The sequence below is a fragment of the Tyto alba genome, unplaced genomic scaffold (genome assembly GCF_018691265.1).
Source record: "Tyto alba isolate M040663 unplaced genomic scaffold, T.alba_DEE_v4.0 Super-Scaffold_1, whole genome shotgun sequence".
NCBI classification, from domain to species: Eukaryota; Metazoa; Chordata; class Aves; order Strigiformes; family Tytonidae; genus Tyto; species Tyto alba.
The window spans coordinates 40,110,419-40,134,878 of NW_024881261.1; the positions used below are offsets into that span (position 1 = coordinate 40,110,419).

The following is a 24,460-nucleotide window of genomic DNA, read 5'->3' on the forward strand; positions in this document are numbered from 1 at the left end:
GTGACAGTGATAAGCCAAGAGAAGCAACTGAATACTGAGTTCACGTAAGGGATGAACATTTGAAAAGCCAATTTATAAACCAGTTATTGTACTTAATACCTACAGGAGATGCACAGCAGTTCAACCGAACTAATGATTTTGAGGATTTCGTCATTGTCAGGAAGTGAATCGAGTAACTGTTTAATAAAAATATATTTCTTCCGTTCTTTTTCTGATCAGTCACCATGAGTACAGAAACACTCTCATTTGTTCGGTTCATGTTCTATAATGAGGCAGAGCAATCACCCTGTTTCCCATTACAGCTGATACATCTCGACTGTTGTGCAGGAACATCAGAGACTATCTTCAGTTGCATTTCGAAAAAGAGACAGAAAACCAAATGAGTTCCAGAACGAGGGCAAAATTTTTTTTGGAAAAAACATACTTATCATGGGTCTATACTTTACTTTCCACATGGTACTCGAGAAATTTGAGAGAAAACACCAATAATTAGGAAGAAGAGCTTTTTAACACATAGGTTACTTTCTAGACAGCTATTCAATAGCAATCACTGTGCAGTTTTCTCAGACTTCTCAACTGCTTCATCCCAGACATCTACTTCAAACTAATAAGTCTTTATCATATAGATCAAACTAAATAAATGAGGTATTACTCTTAAGACTGAAATCCATATTTGCATCATTTTAAAATTTAGAAGAGCAAAGAATAAGCTCAAATCTTCTTAAATGCAAGAAAATACATTCTTTAAGATGGAAGAGGGGAAAATTAGAACTACCCTGAACAAAGATAACAAATAATGGTCAACAGATGCATGGAGCCAAGAGTTCAAAACAGGATGAGAAGAGTGGGAGGCTGACATTGTTACAGAAACCTACTGAACATTGCAAATATGAAGTTTCTGAACTGGTGAAAAAATTTAGATAATACAGGACTTTTTAAATCTCAAAAACCATTGGCTTTGGACCATTTTTGTAACAGCAGTCCAGGAATTTCCGGTCTAGTGAGACTCAATGGATGCATATCATCTCATTGCCTGCTAGCATTGTGTTCTTCTGAAACTCATAGCAGAACATCATAAAAACAATTGTACTAGATCAGATCAATAATCCGTCCAGTGCAAAATCATGGTTGCAGCTGCAGCCAAAGACAGAATCCTAGAGAAGAGTGTAAGCAGCTCAGACTACCCTGGATTTCTCTTTATATCAATAGATTTTTCTTCCATGAGCCAGCCTTGTCTCCCCTTGAGCCCATGTCAACTTTCAGCTCCACATCTCTGCCTGTCAAAGCAGACAAACTATATTAGATGAAGAAGAACCTTATTTTGTCTGTTTTAAACTTGCCACCTACTTGTTTCATTTGGTAACTCCTAGCCCTTGCATGGCAGGAGACAGTGAAGTATTGATTCCTCTTCACTCTCAGAACTGTGACACTGTATTTTATCATGTCTTCTTCCTTCCTTACCTGATATGAACCTGTTTCAGTTCTGCTCTGTCCTTCTGGTGATCAAGACCAGAGCTGTGAACTGTGGTCAAGACACATATACAGCCTGGATTCTCTGATCTGTTCCCTATTTTTCCTAATGCTTTCTAATGTTCAATTTGCCTTTTTTTTCTTCTTTTTTTTTCCCAACATCCACAGATCATAAGCCAACCTTCACACCCAGTTATGAGTTATAATGCCAAGATTTCATTTCCAAGTCAAGCCAGAATGTATTGTTTTCTGTATAAGGCTAGGATGATCTTTTCTGACTTGTTTCACTTTATTTTTAAGCTATGCCTTATTTTATCAGCCATTTTACCACTGACTCATTTGGTCTTGCAAAGTCCTTCCACAATTCCACAGTCAATCCTCATCTTCACTACCAGAATAGTGGAGGTAGGGCAACAGCATCTATGCCAGCCATGGCAAGGAGATGACAACTAAAAACCAAGTGAGTAAGTGGTGGACCCAGGCTAGCCACCAAAGCATGAGCAGGAGGGACCCCATAATCATTAAGGCAGGGTTGAAGGGGCACCACCGTCACACATACATAAAAAAGGGAATTCCAGTAGGACAGTACTATAGCTAAAGCTCTCATAGCCTTGCTGGGAAGTGCCCCCTAAAGAGTCTGTACACTAATGCACACAGCACAAGAGCAAATTTTGACCTAACTCAGGAATCTAATTAGCAGGATCCCATTGGATATGGCCTTGAAGAAAAGCAGGGTGCAGGAGAATTGGTTGACTTTCAAAAATCACCTTCTCCAAGTCCAAAAACGGTCCATCTTGACAAAGAGAAAAACAAGGAAAGTTGTCAGCAGGCCTGAGTGTATAAGCAAGGAGCTCGTGAGAAAACTCAAACATAAGCAAAGGAAGCCTGCAAGAATTGGAAGCAGGGACAGGTGTCACAGGAGGACTATAGAAACACTGTCTGAGCATGCAGGTTAGGGTTAATGTGAAGGTTTAGAAAAGCCAAAGCACACCTGGAACTGAATGGCAACAAGAAAGGCTTCTACAGGTTCAGCAGCAGCAAAAGGAAGACTAGGGAAAACATAGGCCTGCTGCTGAGTGGGACAGAGTGACAGGGGCCATGAAAAAGGTTGCCATACTCAATGTTGTCATCTCCTCGGTCTCTACAGGTAAGATCGGCCTCCAGTATTCTCCACCCCTGAGACCCACAGAAAAGTCTGGAGCAAGGGAGACAGAGGAAGATCAGGGTAGGTATATATTTAAACAAACTCAACATATATGAACCTAGGGGACCTGATGGGATGCACTCCAACTGATGTCACTGCAAGACCCTTCTCCACTTCATTTGAAAGCTTAGTGGCAATTAAGAGAGGTTCTTGAGGCCTAGAAGGAAACAAAGGTCACTTATATGTTCAAGAAAGGCAAAAAGGAAGATCCAGGGAACTACAGACCAGTCCACCTCACCACAATGCTAGAGAAGGTCATGGTGGAGCAAATTATCTGGGAACCATTTCCAAACACGAAGGACAAGGAGGAGGTTGAGAGTTGTCAGAGTGGGTTTATGCAGGGCAATTCATGTTTGACCACCCTGATAGTCCTCTACAATGAGATGAATGGCTTGGTGGGTATGGGGAGAACAGTGGATATTATTTATCTTGACATGAATAATGCTTTTGTCACTGTCTCCATATGATCTCATAAACCAACTGGTGAAGTATTGACTAAGATAGATGGACAATGAGGTGGATTGAAACCTGGCTGAATTGCTGGGTACACAGTGTTCCAGTCCCACAGCACGAAGCCCAGCTGGAGGCCAGTTAATAGAGGTATAGCCAGGGGTCGATAGTGGTGCCACCACTGTTTAACATCTTTATTAATGACGCAGTTGATGGGACCAAGTGCACCCTTAGCAAGTTTGGAGGTGATACAAAACTGGGAGGCGTGGCTGATTCACCTGATGGGTATGTTGCCATGCAAAGGGACCTTGACATGCTGCAGAAATGGACAGATAAGAGTCTCATGAAGTTCAAAAAAAAAAAAGGAAAATGCCAAGTCCTACACCTGGAGAGAGATAATCCCAGGCATCCATACATGTTAGGGGCCAACCAACTTGAAAGCAGCTTTGCAGAGAAGGACATTGGGGTCCTGGTGGATGAATTGAGCAAAATGTCCTTTCAGCAAACCTGTGCTGCATTAGGAAAAGCATTACCAGTGGATCGAGTGTTGCTTAGCACTGGTGAGACACATCTGGAATGCTGGGACCAGTTGTGGGTTAAAAAAAAAAAAAAAATGAAATGCAAGTTACTGCATTTAAACATAAGAAAAAACTCTTTTAATCTGAGAGTAGTCAAACAGTGGACCAGGTTGCCCAGAGAGGCTGTGGAGTTTCCAGCCTTGAAGATATTCAACATCCACTCCACCTCAAACCTGAGCAGGGGCGTTGGACTGGACAATATCCAGAGAAGTCCACCAATCTCAGCAATTTTAGGATTCTGTAATAGCCCGGGATCATAATAAGCTGTTTTATTTTAGTGTTTCAACCACTGTGATCATTCCCAGGTTTCTTAAAAAGCAAAGGGTCTCAGCCTAGTGCTGTGCTCAGTGACCTACCCGAATTTTAAAACTGGTCATTTAGCCTTGCCCTCTGCACCTGCTAGTGGGTGGCAAAGCATCCTCACCAAGTCTCCCTGTACTTCCACTCTGAACACAAAACACTCTTTGTTCAATGAATAGATCATACAAAACATGCCATATATACACTTTACTTTCTGCCTTCAAAGTGTACCTTTGTCCACTGACAAACGACTGTTTGATCCTGAGACTTGCTGAAGCTATGCCTTCTTTTCATATAATGCAATAAGCTTTCAACAGCCTCCAGAGCAATGGACAGGAGAGATCAATGAAGTTCCCAACAGGAACAGAGAAACCAATTAACCTCCAGTGTGAGTAGTAGGGGAGCATTGCTTTCTGCTATTTCTGCTGAGATCCATATCCAGGAAAATCATGCACATTGCAAAGAGCTTAATTATACTGGAACAGCCAGTACACATACTAGGAGCATCTCTCTGATCCAAAGCACCTCCATCAGAAAGGAAAAGTGGCCTTTCCAGCTCCCAGGTGGTTTCTTGGGACAGGCAGGAGAACAGACCTACAAATTCATGCCATGCCAGTAACACTACAGTATTTGTGTAATCAAATGCGTGCACCAGTGGACAGAGCTTTGTATTTGTAGCCAAACTTCACATCACAATCTTCCTTCATTAACATGGGATTTGGTCGGGCTAATACTCGGGCTCTACAAGCATACTCAAAGCAAGTTCAACTGATTTATTAAAACCTCCTGTGCCTAGTCACAGCCTATATAAATGCCACAGCCAATTCAGCAGGGGGAAGCCTTCTAAAAATTGGAAATCACACTCCATTCTAACATTCAAGCCTGAAGAGTAAACAGAGTAGATATTACTGCTGGGAAGTTCAACACCACTTCTTGCAGAATGGGACCCCAAGCCAATTTTCTTGTAACACTGGAATTTCGAACAGCCCGTTCAACTCTGACACACGGCGTTGACCTTCTGCTACTGCCTAAACAACAAGGAAATGCAATCCCACTACAGAATTGTTTCTATGGCATTATCTGTCATGAGGTTAATGACAGTCTGACTGAAACACCACCTGAGGATAACAGGTTTTTGAGACAGATACATAAGACATGGAAAATATTCTGTAAGGATATTCTCCAAAATATTTTGCACAGCTATGGCATGGTGTCAAAGTACACTTCTGTTACCAACACTGTTGGGAAGGCACCAAAAATACCAGGCAACTGAGACACAAAACAATTCTTTTTGTAAGAGTCTATTCCCTAAGAGCTGTAAAACTCTCAGATCCAATGAAAAGTCAGGCTACAAATGTTATTTGAAGCTGGGAAACTTATTTTGTCCCTCCTTTATCTTTTTCTGAATCTAATTGGAGTTTTTATTGAGATGTCCAATTTACATTAATCCTTCCCAATTTCCCAATGGCACAAACACAATCAAATACAACAGACAGTGGTTAAGAATTAACTATACAGGCTGTATGAAAACCTATTCTAAAACTACATTATAAATTTAATTTCCCCAGTACACAGGTGTCCGCATGAGATTAACAAAACATTCCTCTATTTTTCCACCTCATGTTATAATATTTAAAGTATTTTTCATCATTAACACAAGTATCCCTGTGCCATTAAAAATGGAAAATCAATTCTTCCAAGAGAAATAAAATTCCTATCCTGATTTTGAATGTGAGGCATGCATTTTCTTTACACTGAAGAAAATTTTAGGTATTGATTGTTCTAGGTAAATAATGCAGCCTAGAGAGCTATAATCATAAAGTGAAAGGTATACCTATACTTCATTAGCCTCAAAATACTTCCAGTCTTTTTTTCTGTTGCAAGTCCTACAGGTTTTATAGCAATCCTGAACGAACAAAATTCGTGATTCTTCCTTACTTATTGGATACCAATCCACTACAATATTGATGTTTGAAGAACCAGAGCTGACTTCTGCTTTGTATTATCAACCAGTTATGCAACGTTGCTAAGAAAACACTTTCCCTACCTCCTTTTATTCTCTATTACTATTCTTATTTTCAGTAGGACTACCTTAAGTCTTAACAGAATTAACAAAATTTCTGTAATCACAGTAAATAACACAGCTATTTATTTATTTATAGGAGGATCACTTTTTGCTTTACAAGACACTGAAATAATCTAAGAAGTCATGATGGATTGAAGTATTTTATAAAGCAAAATGTCTTTATGATTTGCGAGTGACAACTTCTCCCCCAGATCTCCACATATGCATTCTCTGAGCCGGACTGACAGTCCCTATGGTAGTGTAGCTCCTCAGCCTCAGCCTACTCCGAAAGCCATGCGAGTACCTATGAATTAAATTACCGCTCAGCATGAGTAATTTTATCAAAATCTGGTCTTTTAGAAGTGTCGTAAATTCCTCTGTAGTGTAGCACTTCCGTTCATTAGTATTACGTTGACTATGTAAGCACATCTAGCCTTCAGTAGTCCATCCATTTTGCAAATTGATTTTAGTAGAACTGCCAGGTTAGATTTTGTCTGATTGATAAATAACCAACGTTTAAACAGGAGAGGATCAAAGTGCCTCAGTTTGATTAATTCTTCTATTTGTTTCATGATATACATGCTTCAAAAAAAAAAAAAAAAAAATAGAAACTCACTGACACTTTTTAGCGCTATTAACAAGAACATACTCTCATGTCCACATTGCAATGGTCATGTTTTTTCCAGAAAGGTGATCAAAGCTGCTGCCATTTTATTCAAGCAGCTATATCCCCTTCTACAAGCAAGGAGATAGCAGACATGAAGTTAACTTTATTGAGGACTAAGCAGATTATATGTCTTCCTGCTACAAATCACTGTCCTCCAGAAGAAAGATGGCTACTGTAGTGACAATGTTAAGGAAATGTAGTTTTAATACATTATTTCCTTGAAAATCTCAGGAGATGCTTCAGCAAGCCTGCCGATCAGAGATGTAATTATTATTTAGCTTTTGAAGTTGCTGAGAGCGTGCTCCCTCTCACTGTAGCTTTGGTTGGATTTCTCCAGCAACTACCTTGTGCAAAGCAGGACTGTCTGCTCTAGAGGAGATCACTCTGTCTCCACAGAGACATGCAGGTCCCTGCCTTTATGGACACAAATCTTTAAGCAACACAGATATGTGTTTAGACTTAAAACATACTATAAAAGCAGTGATTGATTTCAGAAAAGGAATCAGTATTACGGGGTGGGGAAAATCTTTTGTAACGGTAAGTAAAGGGAAAGAACAAATATGATTCATAATGTTCACAGCCTTACACATTTTGGGTCTCATATATACTGTTTTTCATTACAAAATTATTCACACAGGAAAGCTCTTTCAGTTTAAAGGCTCTAAAATCTACATGCTTCTTGTGACAGCCTTGCAGTTGCCACATGGAAATTTCAATGGGATACACAAAAAAATACATGTTCTTTTGTAAAAGTCCCTGTTGCTTTGCAAGGAATGGAAGTGACAGGAGCTACCCTTAGAGAGCCAACAAGTTTGCCTCCTTGCTTATCATCACATATCTCCTGGAGATAGCAACAGGCTGAAAACCAGCATTTCTTATTAAGAAGTTCAGCTTTTTCCATTGTCTAGCTATTTGAGAATTCGACATTTATCAGCAATGCAGTTTTTATACCACAGATGAGTGCACCAATTTCCTGTCTGCCTTACTTCATGCATTCTAATATTCATGTATTAGCTTAACCACCTTTTCCATTTCACTGTTTTCCATAATATTTTGGCAGGAAAAAAAAAAAAAAAAAAAAAAAAGATCTTCTGATATCAAAGGGAATATTTTAAAGATTAAATTTAGTGAGTCCTGCAAAAATAGCGTATTTTCTGTTTAAAGGGAAACATCACACATTGCAACCCTTCAGATAAAATAGAATCAGATGCAACAACTTCAACACTGCAAGAAATGCAAACTTGAGAAGGTACAATGCAAGAATCTGATTTGATGCATACAAGCCTGAGACATTATACCAGTTCAAAAGGTTCCTGAACAACACAGCATTAAAACTTCTAGCAGGTGACATATTATCATGCTCTGAGACTGATAATTTTCCTTATTATTCCCTTGACTGCACATGTAACACAGCAATATCAACCTATCAGCCTATTAGCATTTCCATTAACAATAGAGCTTGATATTTAGGCACACAGAATGTGGTACCAGATCAGTGTAACTGATTTTTTTAATTGATGTACTGTGCTACTACATATGGCTGCTGAATTTTAACAACAACAACAACAACAAAACAAACAAAGCACTACAGGGCATTGACCTGTAACTTCTTAGCATATTTATTTAGCTGTTAATTCACCCAAGTTTCTTCATCTGTCCCAGTGACAGCAGAACTTCGCAACAGGAAGTAAGCTCAAAGACAGGTTATTATAAAAGAATCCAACCACAGAGTATCTCACTCTAAGCATATACAAGGTTTGATGCATACATAATCAACTGAGGTAGGAAATTATCACAAGTATTTAAAAAGGTATTGAGCTATTCAAAATTCCTATAAGCCAAAATTTTGTTTCATCTTCTGTCTTACTATACACAGTTATATTCTGAGGAATATAACACATAGTTATATCCCACAGAAGAAAGGACCTGTATGTTGATAATAAACTTCTTACCATTTTCCCAGAGAAACTGCTGCCTTCTCTGAGATGCACAGAGGGAGACTGCAAATCTGTCCCTAGCTCTCCTGTGCTTAATAAATGCTCAGAGTTAACATTAAAAAAAAAAAAAAAAAAAGAAAAAAAAAATTCCTATAAGTTACACAGGTACTAGCCACAGCCACGCACCGGCACTGACACAGTGAGGACCCAGGTCGCTCTGTCACACCGTATTTGTATATGTTCCTTCATCCCTCCTTATTTCAAGAGCAGAAATGTGCATCTATGCTCCCCCCACTCCCAAATGACTGAAAGATTGCTTTTTGCTTCTGCTCTGAAGGAAAAAAAAAAAAAAAAAAAAAAAAAAAAAAAAAATCCTACTCAGATTCTCCCTGAGGAATAGCAAGCATTTTGGTCTGACTGCATGACAGGCCAAGAGCATTGAGGCTGGGAACTAGCAGAACTATGGCACATGATTTCAAAGAGGTTTGTAGGCCAGCATAGAAGGAACTGCTCCTCTCCAGGGGACTGAATGCTGCCAGTGCCACCACTAAAACCCACCCAAAAAATTAGGGGAGTAGGAGAGGCAAATAAATAATGCGTACCATACAAGTGCAACCCTTGTATTTGGAAGAAGATTAAATAATACTAGCAAACAGCATGAGCTTTATGACATCCCTGTGTTAAGACATGTTGCAGTTTGGAAAGCTCACTCTTTATTCTACATGAAATACACTGATAAACACACAAGTGACCTACTACTTTAAAAGAGACTACTGTGATTCCTCTCTCTTTTATTTGCTCCTCTGCTTACCAATAAATACAGCAAAACCTATACAATTTTCTGTGTCATTAGCCAACAACTAGGGACAACTCCAGACTGTCTCCAAAAGAACCAAACGTAACTCTGCTCTATTCTCATTAGAGACTGTTTTTACTGAACTGACTTTTGCAGTCAATTCATGCAAATTTCACCTGCAAAGCTTACAGCTTTGTACAATTTTGTTCAAAGTAAAATTAACAGCTTACGCCATTTAACAAGTTTAGCAATTAGATAGTGATTATCATCACCTCCTATTCTTTCCCTCTTATTCCTCAAATGAGCAAAGAAAACAGCAAATACTGAAAATAGTTTATATTTGCAAAACCTGGGACTCAGTAACCAGATGAAGACACATTTTGAGATTTTCTGTAAAGACACACTCTTTGCAACTAACTGATCTGTGGTTCGATCACTTGGCTCAGCTATGAAGAACTGCAGACTGTTATCGAGTCAGTAAAACTAAGTACAAAGCAGTATGTACAAAAGAGGAAGGAAGCCATGATCAGTGGTAGGATTTGAAAAGACCAACCCCACTGAAGTGCCTTTTCCCAGCAATAGGAGCTGAATGAGATCAGTTGATATTTATTAAGTAGCAGAGCTCTGGAGTGAGCTTCCTTTTTTCTTTTTTTTTTTTTTTTTAATACTCCCTGAACACAAAACCAAAACCAAAACCATGCAAACTTTGCTACAAGACGTGGAGATGATTTTTTGTTCTCCTTGTTCCCAATATTCAGTACTCAGACAATTATTTGTATCTGCATCATTATCTAGCATGGGCTGTGAACTGGAGAAAATGAGAAATATAAACCAAATGCATTCTCAGGACAACTGAGTTTGTGAAAAAGCAAATGTACAAGTGGCACTTAGTTTGTTCATACAGTATCAATATAACATGAAATGCTAGAACTCTACCATGATTTATTCCCTTTTCAAAAATACTTCACGCCCTTCTTCCCCATGATTGTGCTAAATGATGATGCCTGACGGGCTGAAAAAGAAAAAAGAACCCAGAAAAGACAAGCAATCCCACCCCACATTTTCTATAGAGATTTTGACTACTAAGCAGTTTTCAAAAGCATATGGAAATACAAATGAGGCCAAAATTACCTTTATAACCAAGTCAAACTTCTGGTGTGTATCCCTGTTTATTGGCTTCAGGAGTGTCAGTTCAGCTGTTGTGATATTCATATGGAAATACTGTGGATAATCCTCAGGAGTACCTGTAAAGAAGATATTGAGGTTTGAACAAATGCTGTTTCTGAAAGATTTAGTTAAACAATATATTTATTTTGCTCATTAGTCATCAAGGGAACAAAACCTAATCCTGCTAATTATATGGATAAAATATTGCATCATGTGTACATGGAGCTTAAGGATACTACTAACACCAAGCATTTAATATTATCATTATTTCCCTACTCTCCCAAACCATGAAAATTCTTCTCAACTGGAAATCCCCAAGTACTTGATAACAACAGGAGCCCAACCACACCTGCAGCCGGTAGAAATTCTGCTTCTCAGCCTCCAGGAGATATGTATAAATCTAATTAGATAAGAGCACATATGGAGAAACGAGCTTTTACAGCAAATCATCTTCCACTTCTAATCCACCACATTCCTGAAACCCAACTTGCTAAACACATACCACTGAGATTTTCTCTCTCAGGCTTTTAAGTACTTTTCCCCTGAGGTATTTCCAGACATACGCTGACATTAGTCAGAAAGCAAAGAACACTGAACCATTTTTTGAGTGCACCCATTTATACAAAGAAAATACGCAATGAGGTCATGTGACAAAGATGTTACCACTAAATTAGGATAGTCATGCTACTGCTCACATTTGCAATTTAAAATGCACATTTTAGATACTTTAGTTCTTGTAGCCCACTGTTGCACCTATGGCCAAGCTCTTTAATGCATTATTAAGAACATATACATAAATAATCACAACAGATACGTTATTTTAGAAATCCTTCTCAGAAAAGAAGTTTCTCATCAGGGAGGAAGCATCAGATGAAACCTCATCTAATAGCTTCCATTCATTGCCAGCAGTAAATAGGGTCTTCATGGCTGTGAGTTTCCAGGATACTCTCCAACCCAGCTAAAACAGAAGCAGTCAGAGCCTGAACAGATTTGTGACCTCATGGAGATTCAGCAAGGGCTGTGCAAAGGATGGAGACAGCCATGACCTTGCTGTGCCTGGCCCCTGGGCTGGCTAGCCCAAGAACGTTCCCACGCTACTGTGCTCAAGCCAAAAAGCTCTAGCCTGACACAGGAGGAGGTAAGAATTAACCTACAGTAATTTCAAGACACATGATTCCCCAAAAAAGTATAAAAAAAAGTAGCAATGATGGAGCATTAATTGCCAGGGCAGAATGAAGCAATGAGCATATGCCATACTGTTCAGCAAGAGTCTCTTGCCTATCAGGGTACAGAGGCTATAGCTTTTTTTCTTTTTTTAAAAGACAAAGGGATGTTCTCTCCTCATCTGCATGGCAGAAAACTGTATCCACTTTCTCCAGTCTTTATGTCTTATCCTAGTTTGTTTTGCTTTAACTGTCTGGCTTTCCCTGAGCCAGCCTGACTCTCAGCTGGGAAGATACAAGAGCACAAATCTGAACAGAGCAGGGCTCAGGAAGCCAAAGTGTTTAGAAACAGCATGAACTCTGGCATCTCACAGTTTATCAGTGTTACTAAAAGTATCAAAAGAAACCAAAATACTGATTACAAGTCTAAGCTCTCAAATCATTTTAGGTCTAGGAATAGTCCTGTGTAGCAGCTGAGAGGCAGAAAGCACTCTCGGCTGATGGTATAAATGCCCTGGTAAGTCCTCTGAGCCCATGAGTTGCAATATCTTAAAGCAGCCATGAGAGCAGGACAAATATTGCCATGCCAAATCCTCAATCCAGTCTTACAGGGCATAAGACTCAACACAAAACCCCACCACTTTTCTGATAAATGATGCTGCTGTTCGTTCACCTTTCCAGTGGAATGATTAGAAACTGCTTTTAGAAAGGCAGTAGCTACCCCAGGCTACAGATGACTGTCCAAACTCATGTGCAGTTATTTAATTTGCAACTCATCAAATGACAACTATTTGCTAGATATAGATTGTGTGTACATATATACACATACACACTGTACGTATTCTGTGACTATCTCTGTATACATTTATGCCATAGACCCAGAGAGTGGTAACAAGAACCACCACTGTGGATTATTTTTTCTATTATACCACCAACATAAATGCAGAGTTTCTAGCTCGAAGTTCTTCCCCCCCACACCCTCCGCCTTTTAATTTCAGCTCCTAATTAACTGATCTAATTTTTTTTTAAGAGCAGTAGGCATCCAGCAAGAGCTCCAAGCTTTTGGCAGGTAACAGATTGCTGTAATCTTAGGAGGATGCACATCACAAAGGCTGATGTTGAAGCTAAGAAAAAAAGCAAGAAATGAAGAACTAAATGCAAAAGCACCAAGAAAGTAGAAAACAAGAGATTCCCTGAAGGAGAACATATTACGTAGGGGAGGCTAGAGACAGCTGTAAGAGGCTAAGAGGCACAAAGTAATCTAGAGCAGGGAAGATGAAGCTACAATATTGTGTAAGGATATCAGGAAAGAATCCAAGGGGAAAAAAAAAAAAAAAGAAAAAAGGAAAACCAACCACCAGGTAACAGAGGAAGATACAGCAAGGAGGATAATCAGCAAAGTAAAATTTAGAGTTTAGAGTATAGTAAAGCTGGATTGCCAGTGATGCCTGCTCAGCTGCTGCCTACCACAGGAAGGGTTCAAACTCCAGGACACCTTAAATTCTGAAAGTAAAGTTTTCCAGGAACAGAGAAATTTTCTTCTGCATACACAAAAATATTTGTATTTCGACAGAGCAGAGCAACCCTCAGTCCACACTGTTGCCTGATCTGCTTCCAGAAAGGAGGAATTTCCCACTGTAACTGTAACTGTGTGTCTTCAAAATGTGTCGTCTGCATATTACAGACAAGCACTACCAGCCGGAGAACTGTACGTATCACCCCTACACTGAGAGTCTCTCGCGTGAGAGTTCAACCTGCAAGAAGATGCAATCCAGGAAAAGCAGAGAGGTCTAAAGCTCTGTGGACGAGCTCCAAGTCTCCTGCCTCCAGAAATTCACCTGGTCGCTGTGTCTGGAGAGGTCTAGGGTGTCAAAAGGTGATGGGCCAGCACACACCAGTGGGTCCGTACGGCCCCTTGAGACAAGAGGACAGCACACAAAGGGTGGCAGGTGGAGATGAGATGGCACTGTGCCCACCAAAAATGAGCACTGAGTGCTCAACTGACCTCTGGTCACACTCTTTTGGCCCAGGCAACAGAAGCAGCAAGCTAACAGATGGAAGAGGGAACGTGATCTCTTTTACCTTGATAATCTTACAGCAGAGGGAAATGCCCACAAGAGCACTCTTAGGTTTGCTTTTCTTGGAGCCAGAGGAGGGCTTTGGTGGAGCACGTTGCCTGCCAGGCAAATATATCGGGGAGCTCACAGGACTGGAGAGAAACCCCCCCAATATGTAGTTGTGGTTTTTCAACTCTTCATTTAAATATCAAACAAATAGAACACTTAATCATCCAAAATTGGCAGCAGAATCACAGACATACTTCCAGCGTCAAAAACAGAAGGTGATGATTTAAGGGAAAAATTTCTTTTTCCCAAGGACCAGCCCCAGAAAAAAGAAAGCCTTAAAATTACTAATAAAAATAGCTAAGGAAAAACCTTCCAACAGGGCTGAGCAGTAAATACAAGAGTAACACAGGGCTGTGATTCAGTTAGCAGTAAGGAAAAAAATAGGGTGAGACTGCCGATGAGATAAGGGCAACTGGCTTCTACCCCCTTTTTATTGCACACAAACTGCATGCAAAGGGAGGGGGCTTTCTTATACACTTGCATACGCCAGACACTATAGGTGACTCTATTGCAATGACCCAAATATATTAACATTCCTGAAAGCCAAGGAAGGATTGGAAAAATTAGTGCGTGAAAAAACATTTCTAAACATCATGTGTCCAAACGTAAAGATATCAGGCATTTTATAAGAAATGAAATATTACAGTATGGCCCAGTTCAATCTTCTTCTCTGAAGTACTTTATTGTACTTGGGAAGGCAGTTCTTTCATCATGTACTTTAGCCAATACTTTAAATAGAAGACAAGAATCCCGGTAGTACTATGCTGTAACTTATCTCAGGATGACCCTCAAGAATATTTAAGACCCAATTTTCTATCGTCTTATCAGTATCAGTCCATAACTACTTGAACAAGTACATTTAGACATCTTGATATATCCCTTGAGAGGACTTCATTCGGAGGTCAGAATGAGAAGGAAAGCAAAAAAAAAAAAAAAAAGGATAATAACACACTTGAGCTATTTCTTCATTTCTCAAGTTACTTTTGTCTTCAGCTGTGCTATACTCAGGTGAATGTGTACCAAGACTTGCACAGGCATTTATCGTTACCTCATCGAGTGAGTCTAACACCTTTTCAATGAACCGTGGCTGAACCTGTTGTTGGAACTGGAGAGGTTCACTTGTACCCTCCTCTTGGGAAAGATAGTGATCTTTTGCTTTGAGGAAAGCACTGCTGAGGCATTTACCCGATCACCTGAAAAGCTGATTAGTTTGAAAGCATGACAGGCAGAGATCATTATGGGCACTTAAGGATGAGATTAGGAAGCCACATCAAGTAGAGGCAAATTTTTGCTGCAGCGAGGACAGGCTTCATTAAAAGCAATATGCCTTTACAGTAGACCGTAAAGACACTGAGAAAGATGTGCAGATTTCATATATAACTTCTATAGTGCCCAAAGCATATGCCAGGACTTGACTTGTACAGGTGCGTAGTGGGAGGGAGAAAGCAGGGTAAAAGAAGAACCAAATTAGAACTCGGTCAAATCAAATGAAACTCAAAATCACTCTCATATTCAGTAAGTAGCTTATTCTCTCATTCTATGGGCATAGTTCAGACCTTCCAGTGTTTAAAAAAAAAGACGTATCCAAAGACATAAAGAACTACTACATTTAGATCTAAAAGCAAGGGAAAAATCCATATAACAAGAAATATCTGCAAGGACTGTTTCCTGTGGAACTATTTAATATTTTCTGAGGTAAAGGCTAAATATAAACAGCACTGCATGATGGCAAAGATGAAGACAGACTTAAAATCTAAAAAGAAATCCTACTGAAGACAATGGCAAAGGAAAAAAAAAAAAAAAAAAAAAAAAAAAAGAGATAGCCTTTTCATTGAAAAATCCCTAAAAAAACCCCAAATTGCTATAGTACATCTTTATGAATTATTTCTTCGAGGTCAAAACAGTCATTCAAACATTCAAAATATCAAAGGTTAATGAGACACAGTTTTTAGTAAGTTCTCTCCTGAAGAACTTCGCAAGTTATGCAAAGAACTTAAAAAAAAAATGGTCTAAATGTGGCACTAGGGCATTAACTGTCAATAGCAGAATTCATAAATAAGGCCAGCCAATTTTCAAACATAAAACCATCTAGTATTATGTACTCTGCAAGTATTTACACATCTCCTTACAAAACAGTTTTGCTGGAAGAGGACTAGTTGACAACAATGCATCCCTTGGTCTGCCAGATTTGAATCCAGTTACAGCCTGAAGGAACCTAGCTTCCTTCACGGCTCTCCAAACAGCATTTGATTTCTTTTCTTAGAGGATGCTGAAGTCTGCCACGGTCCTGGGAGCAGAGCCCTGGAAATGCCTCAAGACCAATCTGTTGGCACAGAGCGGGTTCAGGCACCTGCCTTCTGCACACAGAGCTCAGGATTTGCACATTCAGTACAATGGTACCAGGTACAGAAGCCATTTAATTGTACCCTCTTAACATGGTTTTTAAAATGACAGACGCATCATACCACCAAACCTACTATTTTTTCCCTTTCACAACTGAACTATAATATACATAAGCGGTTTTGTTTTTATAGCAAGCAAAACTACGTGATCTGCTCATTAAAATCTTCCACCTCTCCAAGGGCAAGAAAGCCATGTAGCTGGAGTTTACCACAGCAAGCATGAGGAAGATGTGATTCTACAAAACATACAACTTTCAAGTCCCATGCTAGTCACAGGACACAGAAATTACTACAACTGTGTTTTAAGAAGAGCAGGGAAGGTGGAGGACTGCAACTGCAAACCACTGCCTTAGGCCTTTCCACTATTAAATCATACAAGCTAAGCAACTGGAAAGAAATTCCAAACACAGGAAAGTAGCAGGAAAAAAACCCAATATAGCAGAATATAGGACATGTCCCAGAAAAGTGGCTATTCTCTGAACTCCTTCTAGAACTGCACTCCTCTTTGGCCAGAAAACAGGATAGGAAACCAACCAAGCACCAAATTACAAGGGAAAGCATGCAAGCTCACAGGCAGCAAAACTAAAGGTGGCTGCAGTAAGACCCTTTAGGTTTCTCTGTGCCAGAAAACTTTGGGAATGAAACCTGGTCTAACTGCCTTTTTTTTTTTTTTTTTTTTCCAGTATCTTTTATTGTGCCTCTGCACCTATGAGTGAAAAATGCATTGCAGCATAGCTATGAGCACAGACAAGACTCTCTCCTTTTGCTTGCTGTGTTCCTCTATTTTCTAAACCAGACATTCCTGAATTTAATCTGAATAAATAATAATAAATAATAAGCTTCTAAATTGCAACAAAACGTAAATAGGTAGAACAATGATTTCAAACATCCCACTAACCACAATATGAGTTTTTATTAGGTTTCCACACTCCCAGTCAGTCTTTTTTTCTGGCTGGTCACAATAAAGCAACTGATTGTGAGTGATAGCAAGAGTAGCAGACACCAACCAACTAGGATGGAATAGAGGATTCCCGGTCGATCAGAAGGAGGCTGGATGTTTTGGTCCTGATCTATGGCTTGTATGGGTGGAGTGACACTGATGGGATTCACATCTTCCTGAAAGGAAAAATCAGATAGATTTGAAACAGAAAAATCAGAAAGCCAGTAGGCAGATCTTCAGGTTTAACACAAAAAACATCTCACTGAAAAGGATATTTGCTGAAATTGCAGGAGAAAAAAGCCTTATATTTAAGAGAATACTTACAGCACACACAGTCTATTTTGAAATCAAAATTAAGCAGGCAACATATATATTTCTACAGCAATCTCTTTTATTTGAGATACATCTTATACTACAATAGTGTCTTCAAGGAAAGGAAGCTCACAAATTTTCAAGCAAATGCTGGACTATGCTTCTATAAATAGTCCCTTGAATTAGGCATTTCAGACATTATCATAGCAGTGAAATACAGCAAATGCTTCAAAAAAGGAAATAAAAACAAATTGAATTTGAGAACCATTAGGAGCTAGAGCGGCTGTGATACATGAATATATACTGCAAAAGAAATTCAAGCCAAGGTTCAGACATTTCAAGGATAGGTATATTTGAAAAGTATGGCTGGACACTGCAGTAATTCACACCATTATCCAGAAGTGGAGTGATCTCACACGCCAAACATGGAAACAGAAAAAGCATTCACAGGCTTTCATCTTGCTCAGTATTTGTATGCCCTTTTCTTTACCTACCAACCTAACAGCACTCCTGTACCTACTAATGGCACTTGGCCTTCACTGTTGCTTTGAATATTTTCTAAAGTTTTCCCATGCTGACGCAGTCTTCCATGGTAACTCCAGAGCTGCCATTCCCAACTCTAAAAGAACAGTTTCAGTAACCTTGGCTGCTTAATCAACTAGAAATGTAGCTACTCCATGCACGTATGTGCACCAGTCTTCTCTATCCCCTTCTTGGAACTTTTACTTGCTTGGCAAAAATGTTTTATAACCTCTATGAAAAACAAGACGCCTTTTTTCCACATATGACTAGTCCTGGCAGCCTCTGCTTTGGAAAGCTCTAACGCTCCACGTTCTGCAAGAAGGAACTTGAAATTCAGCGTAGGAATAAGAATGAGACAAGTCCACACTTGGCCAAGTTTTGGCACAGCCTTTAGAAATTCTCCTGCTGAAATCTGGAAGAAATCTGCAAGAGCTTTAGTGATGCCTGTCAATAATTCTAGAGGGAAAAGAGGTGAGCCAGGAGGAGGAGACCAAGACAGGAATGGATGTAAGGCAGTTTGTGAGCAGGGAGAGTTAATAACCCCTCCTGTAATTTTGGATAGGTAGCCACATGGCCATCTGCAATAACATGAGCTATTCTGCCCACGGTTTGCCCACCCAGAAGTCATTTCCTGCAGGTCAGAGAGGCCTGAGAAGGCTTTTCCAGGCTCACGAGCCAGGGCTCGCAGCCACACATGGTTACACAGCTCTCGGCTTTGGGTGCAGAGCATCTGCCTACCAACACGGGACTGGGACCTCCCCACTCTGCCTCTCTGGCTCATGGCTTTTTCCACAGTTCCCAATGAGCAGGCAAGGTCCTTTGTCACATGCCTGTTTCCACTTCTGACTCCTTAAAAAATTAAACTCTTAAAAGTGTAATGAGGGAGACGAGCTCAAAATAGACATAAAGAAAGAGAGAAGAAGATATATTTGACATATGTTTGAATTTTTAAAATGCTTTAGGACTGCATAAAAGTTACATGCTGAGAGTTAAGATTATGCACAAAACTGTCCAAGACTAAAATGCTATTTTTAAATTTACAAATCAATCAAAGCACACTCAGACAAGTCTACACTATAGTTAAAAACATGCCCACAACAAAATCAGTCTCATTTGCTGGCTAGGTTTTAAATTCACCGTTACAATACTGCAGGCCAAGCTGAGTCTACACTAGAATAACAGCGATGGATCTAGCCTTGTCAATAATGAGCTGACAGCTGCACCCAACCACCAAAACTAGACTAAAATAATAATTGTTAGATATATAACTCAGATAGCAAGGACACGTGCTTTGCTTTCCAATTCAAGGAGAAGCTCGAGAGTTGCCTTTAGAAACACTGCATGTGAAATTAAACAGGTTCTACTTGAACAATAGATATTTTATCTCACGCTGTCACCATTACACTGATTCCTCAGAAGGAAAGCAATCAATTGAACAGAGGCAAGTTGTATAAGAAAACAAAGAAGTATAAGAAAACTAAAAATGAAACGTGAAATCCATTACATCTTTATTCCATGTAAGTTGTTCTTCTAGGTACTGTACACACCCTGAAACAGGCTACTTGTAAACTAGAAAATATCATGCAACAAGATCAGTCACAATCCCCTGGAATGCGTAGGGGACATTTAAAGCTGTTTTGAATTAAATAGGCTGATGTGCCTTGAAGAAAAGCTAAAGGTACCTTCATATTGTTTTAATAATCCATAGATAATGCAAATCTCTTTTTCATTTAAACTTAAATTAGAATAGAACTATGAAAACATAACTGCACAAAAAAGCAGTTATTAAGTATGCTAATAAATTTATAAAAGCACATGTAGGATTGTTTCAGAAGGCGTACATATACCTTTTATGAAAAATAATTATTTTAAAAAATCTGTGGTCAAAACATGCTTTGATCAATAGCAGTAAAAACTATGATTATTACATAGGGATATTTCTTTCCTTCCTGAGTGCTTTCAAATATAAAAGGCACCAATGGGGGCTTTCAGCATCCCACAGGTCCCACTAACGTGGTGCTGCTGGGCAGCAAAGCCGTCAGGGCTCAAGGGACCCCAGGCTGCTCCCCGGAGCCCATCTCCCTCCCAGTCCTGCCCCCAAAACTGTTCTGCATAGCACGGTTAGCAGCTGTTGCGAGAGACCAGAAGACTGTGACGATACAGTACCCACTGCCATCCTCACCAGGAGGTTCGGAGAACTGAGGAGGCTTTGCTTGGCCCTTTGAGAGAGAGGACATGGTCACACAGAGATAGAAGGTGGCTCCTGACTTAAGCAGAGGAGGTGGAGCCTCCTCGCAGCTCTGCGGAGTGGGCAAATGTTACAAAGCGGGGTCTGTGACAGCCACCGTTGGGTATTAGATCCAACACCCTTGCAAAAGACAAAAAAAAACCCCGTCACTCTCATTCTCCACCTCAAAGGAGAGCTTCATGAAAGGATGGAAGCTCATTAAAAGGAAGGGAAAACAAAATTACTGAAAGAGCGGAATGTTTGTGGGGCCCATGACTGCTTAAGGACACTCAGCTGGAGGCAAAGAAAAAGCATAATGGGTTTTTAGGGAGATAGGCTTGAGAAAGGGCAAGGCAGGTCAGCACAGCTACACAGCAGTGCAGGGAACTCACTCAGAATAAATAGACAGCCTTCAAAAACCAGCCACTTCCAATTGAAGAACATAAAAGGGTTCACAAGCTCTTGCAGAAGCAGGTGATTAAAAAACAAACAAACAAGGAGAACCTGTCAGTTCTAAGGTAAAACATGCAGTAATTTATTTACTTTTCCCCATTAGGGAAGAGATTTCTTAGTTATCGGGTTTAGTATTAATAGAGTTCCAGGTGCTTCAGTATTGCAGAACGAGGCAGGCCAAAAAAACCCAACCCCCCCCCAAAAACAAACCAAAACAAACCCCAACTTGCAAACATTAACACAAGTATTAACACATTTTAAAAACTAAATCCTTCTTCAAACAGAATTGTGACAGGAAGCCTGCCAGGGAGTCTGCAGGGCCAAGAGATGATCAAGGCAAAAAAAAAAAAAAAAATCCAAAAAAAGCTCAGAGAGAATAAGGTAGTAGCACAAAATCTAAGGTTTTTTTCTTCTTTTGTGTTCATCCTGAAAGGACTCTGATGGGAACCCCATGCCAGCACCTTCTCCACGCAGGAAGCTTCACACGTCCAGCAAAAAAACATAGCATTCAGAGACATTATGGACTGAACGAGCCAAATGAAGAATAACATGAGGCCAAGAGCAGATGGGTTTCTAAAGGAAGGCAAGAGCGAATCCTATGAACTTGCTGAGCTATGTAATTTCATGCTTAAAAGTGCTCTAGAACCTGAGGTGGCAAAAGTAGTACCAAAATTAAAATGGTCCCAAGGCCACCCAGGCGAATACCACCATGAAGCCTGAGGCTTGTGTTAGGAAAAATTAGTAGATGATTCAGTAACTCTCAGAGCAAACACATAAATACAATGCACCAGTGAAAGTTTGGTTTCCTGCGAAGGGAAATCCAGCCCCTCAAACGTAGCGTGGTTCCCTGCAGGAATCGCCAGCACGTGGCTTCCACAGAACCCTTTGGTACGATGTAGACCTCCTGCCAGCTTTGACAAGCTCCCTTAAAAAATACTCTTAAGGAAATCTGTCCTCAACCGAAAACGAACAAAGACCTGTGTACCCAGAAACAGTTAGGTTAAGAGACATGAGGCAGAGCAGGAGTAAGATTTCAGTTCCCGTAGGGAGAAAGGGGAGACCTTCAGGGATCTGTGCTAGTATCGGAGCTGCCTGGCTCGCTCCTATGTGACCTCAGAAAAGCAGGGGAGAGCACAGCAAGAAGAATGACAGATTATACCCAGTTCTTCAGAGTAGAGAGGATGAGGGTCACCTGCAAGAGACTGCAATTTTAAGCACTGAAGGCAGCAGACTTAATAAAGTGCCCCAAGTTTTTTCACATTTTTCCTTCAAAATACGCGGTCCTTTTAGGAAAAAAACACCAACTTAAACTCTCTGTACTCTTATGCGGAGAAATCTTCTCAGCTATGTTTGGGAGAGTGATAAGTCAAGATTATCCTCCTTTTCCATGAAAACAAACAAGATTTGACTGCTTATGGGCTGTGAAGACAGAGCACTGGGAATCCTTCCCTCAGCTCTTTTCAATAAAAAGATCTCTCATAATTCTTTATGAAATGAATAATGAAATGTTTATTCACAAATGTCATAAACCAGTGCCATTCAGCAACTCCAGTCACCAAATAACACACACTTCAAAAAGCATCATCATCGAGTTTCTGTCATGTTTCCCGTGGGAAAAGAAGATGGGAAAGAAGACTGGAAATTATCTGAAGTTACTGTTAGAAAATCGAAAGGTCTTGAAAAAGAAAAAACCCACAGCTGCAAATATTCATTCAAAGGGTTTATCTTAATGCACTCAGTGTAGCTGGAAAACACTTATATTAATTTGCCGAGCTCTTTTTATGACTTGCTCTTTGACCTGTGTGGCTAGCCAAAATTTGGCTGCAAATTGTTTCTCTTCAGAAGACAAACCAATAACGGAGCCAGGTCTGTTTTAAACAATTCTGTTCATTCAGTAGAAAGGCAAAAGCTGCATTTCCCTGGAGAGGAGAGAAACTGAGCTTCCAGACACCAGTACTCCTGCTTACATCTTTGAATGTACTTCAACCACTAAAATTCTTTCTGCTTTTATTCAGGAACTGACTACCACTACCACATCTGAGCCTGTCTCTGATGTTTCCTTCTCCGCCTGCTTTTCTGTTTCAGCACACACACCTTCATAATGCAGTGAAACTCGGTCAGTTCATATCTCTATTGCAAATGGTGACATGTGGCTAGAATACAGATGTCTAAGTAGGATAACAACATGATAATAAATATGAGAATAATAAGATAACATGCAGAAATTTTCCTATTTTTTCTCATCTGAAAAATACATTTAAAATCTACAGCAAAAGATCTTTAAACCACAAATCATTGACTAGTTCCAAAACTTGCAAAGGGAGCCGTAAACTTCTGCATGCATTCATGCAAGAGTGTTTTACGCTCCTACTAAGGATAGTGAGGAAAAGAAAGAAGTGATTTTTTAATTTATTTATTAAAATGGAGATTCATAAATTTAGTATTGCAGTTGCATTCAATAATCCAAACAGTATCTCTAGGCATCTGCGTACAAACATGTGCTTTTTTCACCATCACATGGTGAATGAAATACAGCATGGAACAATTCAAAGTAAATTTACAACTGAGATGCTGAGAATGCATCTTGTGTTTTCAAGCGTAACAGAACAAAAGTGACTATTTTTAAAGTTACGTATTTTCCAAAGATTCTGCATGTACATTATTTTATTTAAAACATTTTAAAATGTCCGTGACTGCCAGACTTTCTATTGAAAGATATGTAAAACATCGTGTTAATTGTAATAACTCAGTTATTTGATTAAAAACTGAAACTGAGGGGTTTTGTCTTAGGCAGACACTTCTGATTGATTGTTCAAATGACTGCTGCCTGCCTCCTCTTCCTTCCTTAGTTATGACACCCCTCAGCATCCTCCTCTCCTGAGATTCTTCTCATCCACTTTTGGGGGGTAAAATATTGTTTCTCAGCACTGCACAAAGTTGGAAGGTATCACCTTGAACCTTGAACCTCTGGGAAAAAACTGCTAATGGTTTAAACCCAGCATGTCACCGAAAAACCCAGAGGGTCATTTTTGCTAAACAAAGAGTAATAAACAAAAGAAGAGAGACTTCAGGGAGCTCATGTACTTTCCCAACAGAAATGCTTTCCTTTCTTTTTATGTTCACTTGGAGCTCATATTACTGATTTTTCAAGCCATGCAGGTCAGAAACACTCAAAGTTAATGGAATAAAAAACAGTTCAATGTCTTAGGAGTGAAAGCTGAACTTAATGCTGCATATCCATAGTTTTACCCACATACCTCCCCAGAATATACCAACTTCATGCATTATTAAATAGTAGCTTTTAAGTGACTTAAAACCTCTCAGGTCAGTAACTCAGTTCTCCTTGCATCTAATGCTATTCTCTCAGTATTGTCTGTTTGTTACTAAATAACTATAAGCAGAATCATGAAGTACCAGAACCTAACTGCAAGACTGAACAATAATTTAGGATTTCAAATTAGCTACCCACGCTGTATCACACACAGTGCTATGCTGAATTCAAGTTGCCATAAGCTCAGTGAAGGCACTGATTCTATCAAGTACTGAGCATTAAATGAGAGAAGAAAAAAAACACTGATTGGTATTTGCTAACAGTTATGAGTTTAGAGATTTATTTTTTCTTAAAGGCAAGGGACCATAATAACTGTTGCACAGCTGATCCTGAGGATAGCTCTGATTTAA

General features: G+C 39.6%; 1 protein-coding gene across 14 annotated transcripts in view; it reads right to left on the bottom strand.

Annotated features, from left to right (window-relative positions):
* Positions 1-24,460, bottom strand: part of PCDH15 (protocadherin related 15) — an 862,106-nt gene that overhangs the window by 215,657 nt on the left and 621,989 nt on the right. For all 14 annotated transcript variants that reach the window (XR_006165419.1, XM_042793586.1, XM_042793412.1 and 11 more), the window contains 2 exons: positions 17,333-17,441; positions 10,599-10,711 (listed from right to left, as the gene is read on the bottom strand). Coding sequence is in view for 13 of the 14 variants with exons in the window: in XM_042793586.1 (XP_042649520.1) it covers positions 10,599-10,711; positions 17,333-17,441 (222 nt within the window). In the remaining variant the exon portion in view is untranslated. The remainder of the gene's footprint in view (positions 1-10,598; positions 10,712-17,332; positions 17,442-24,460) is intronic.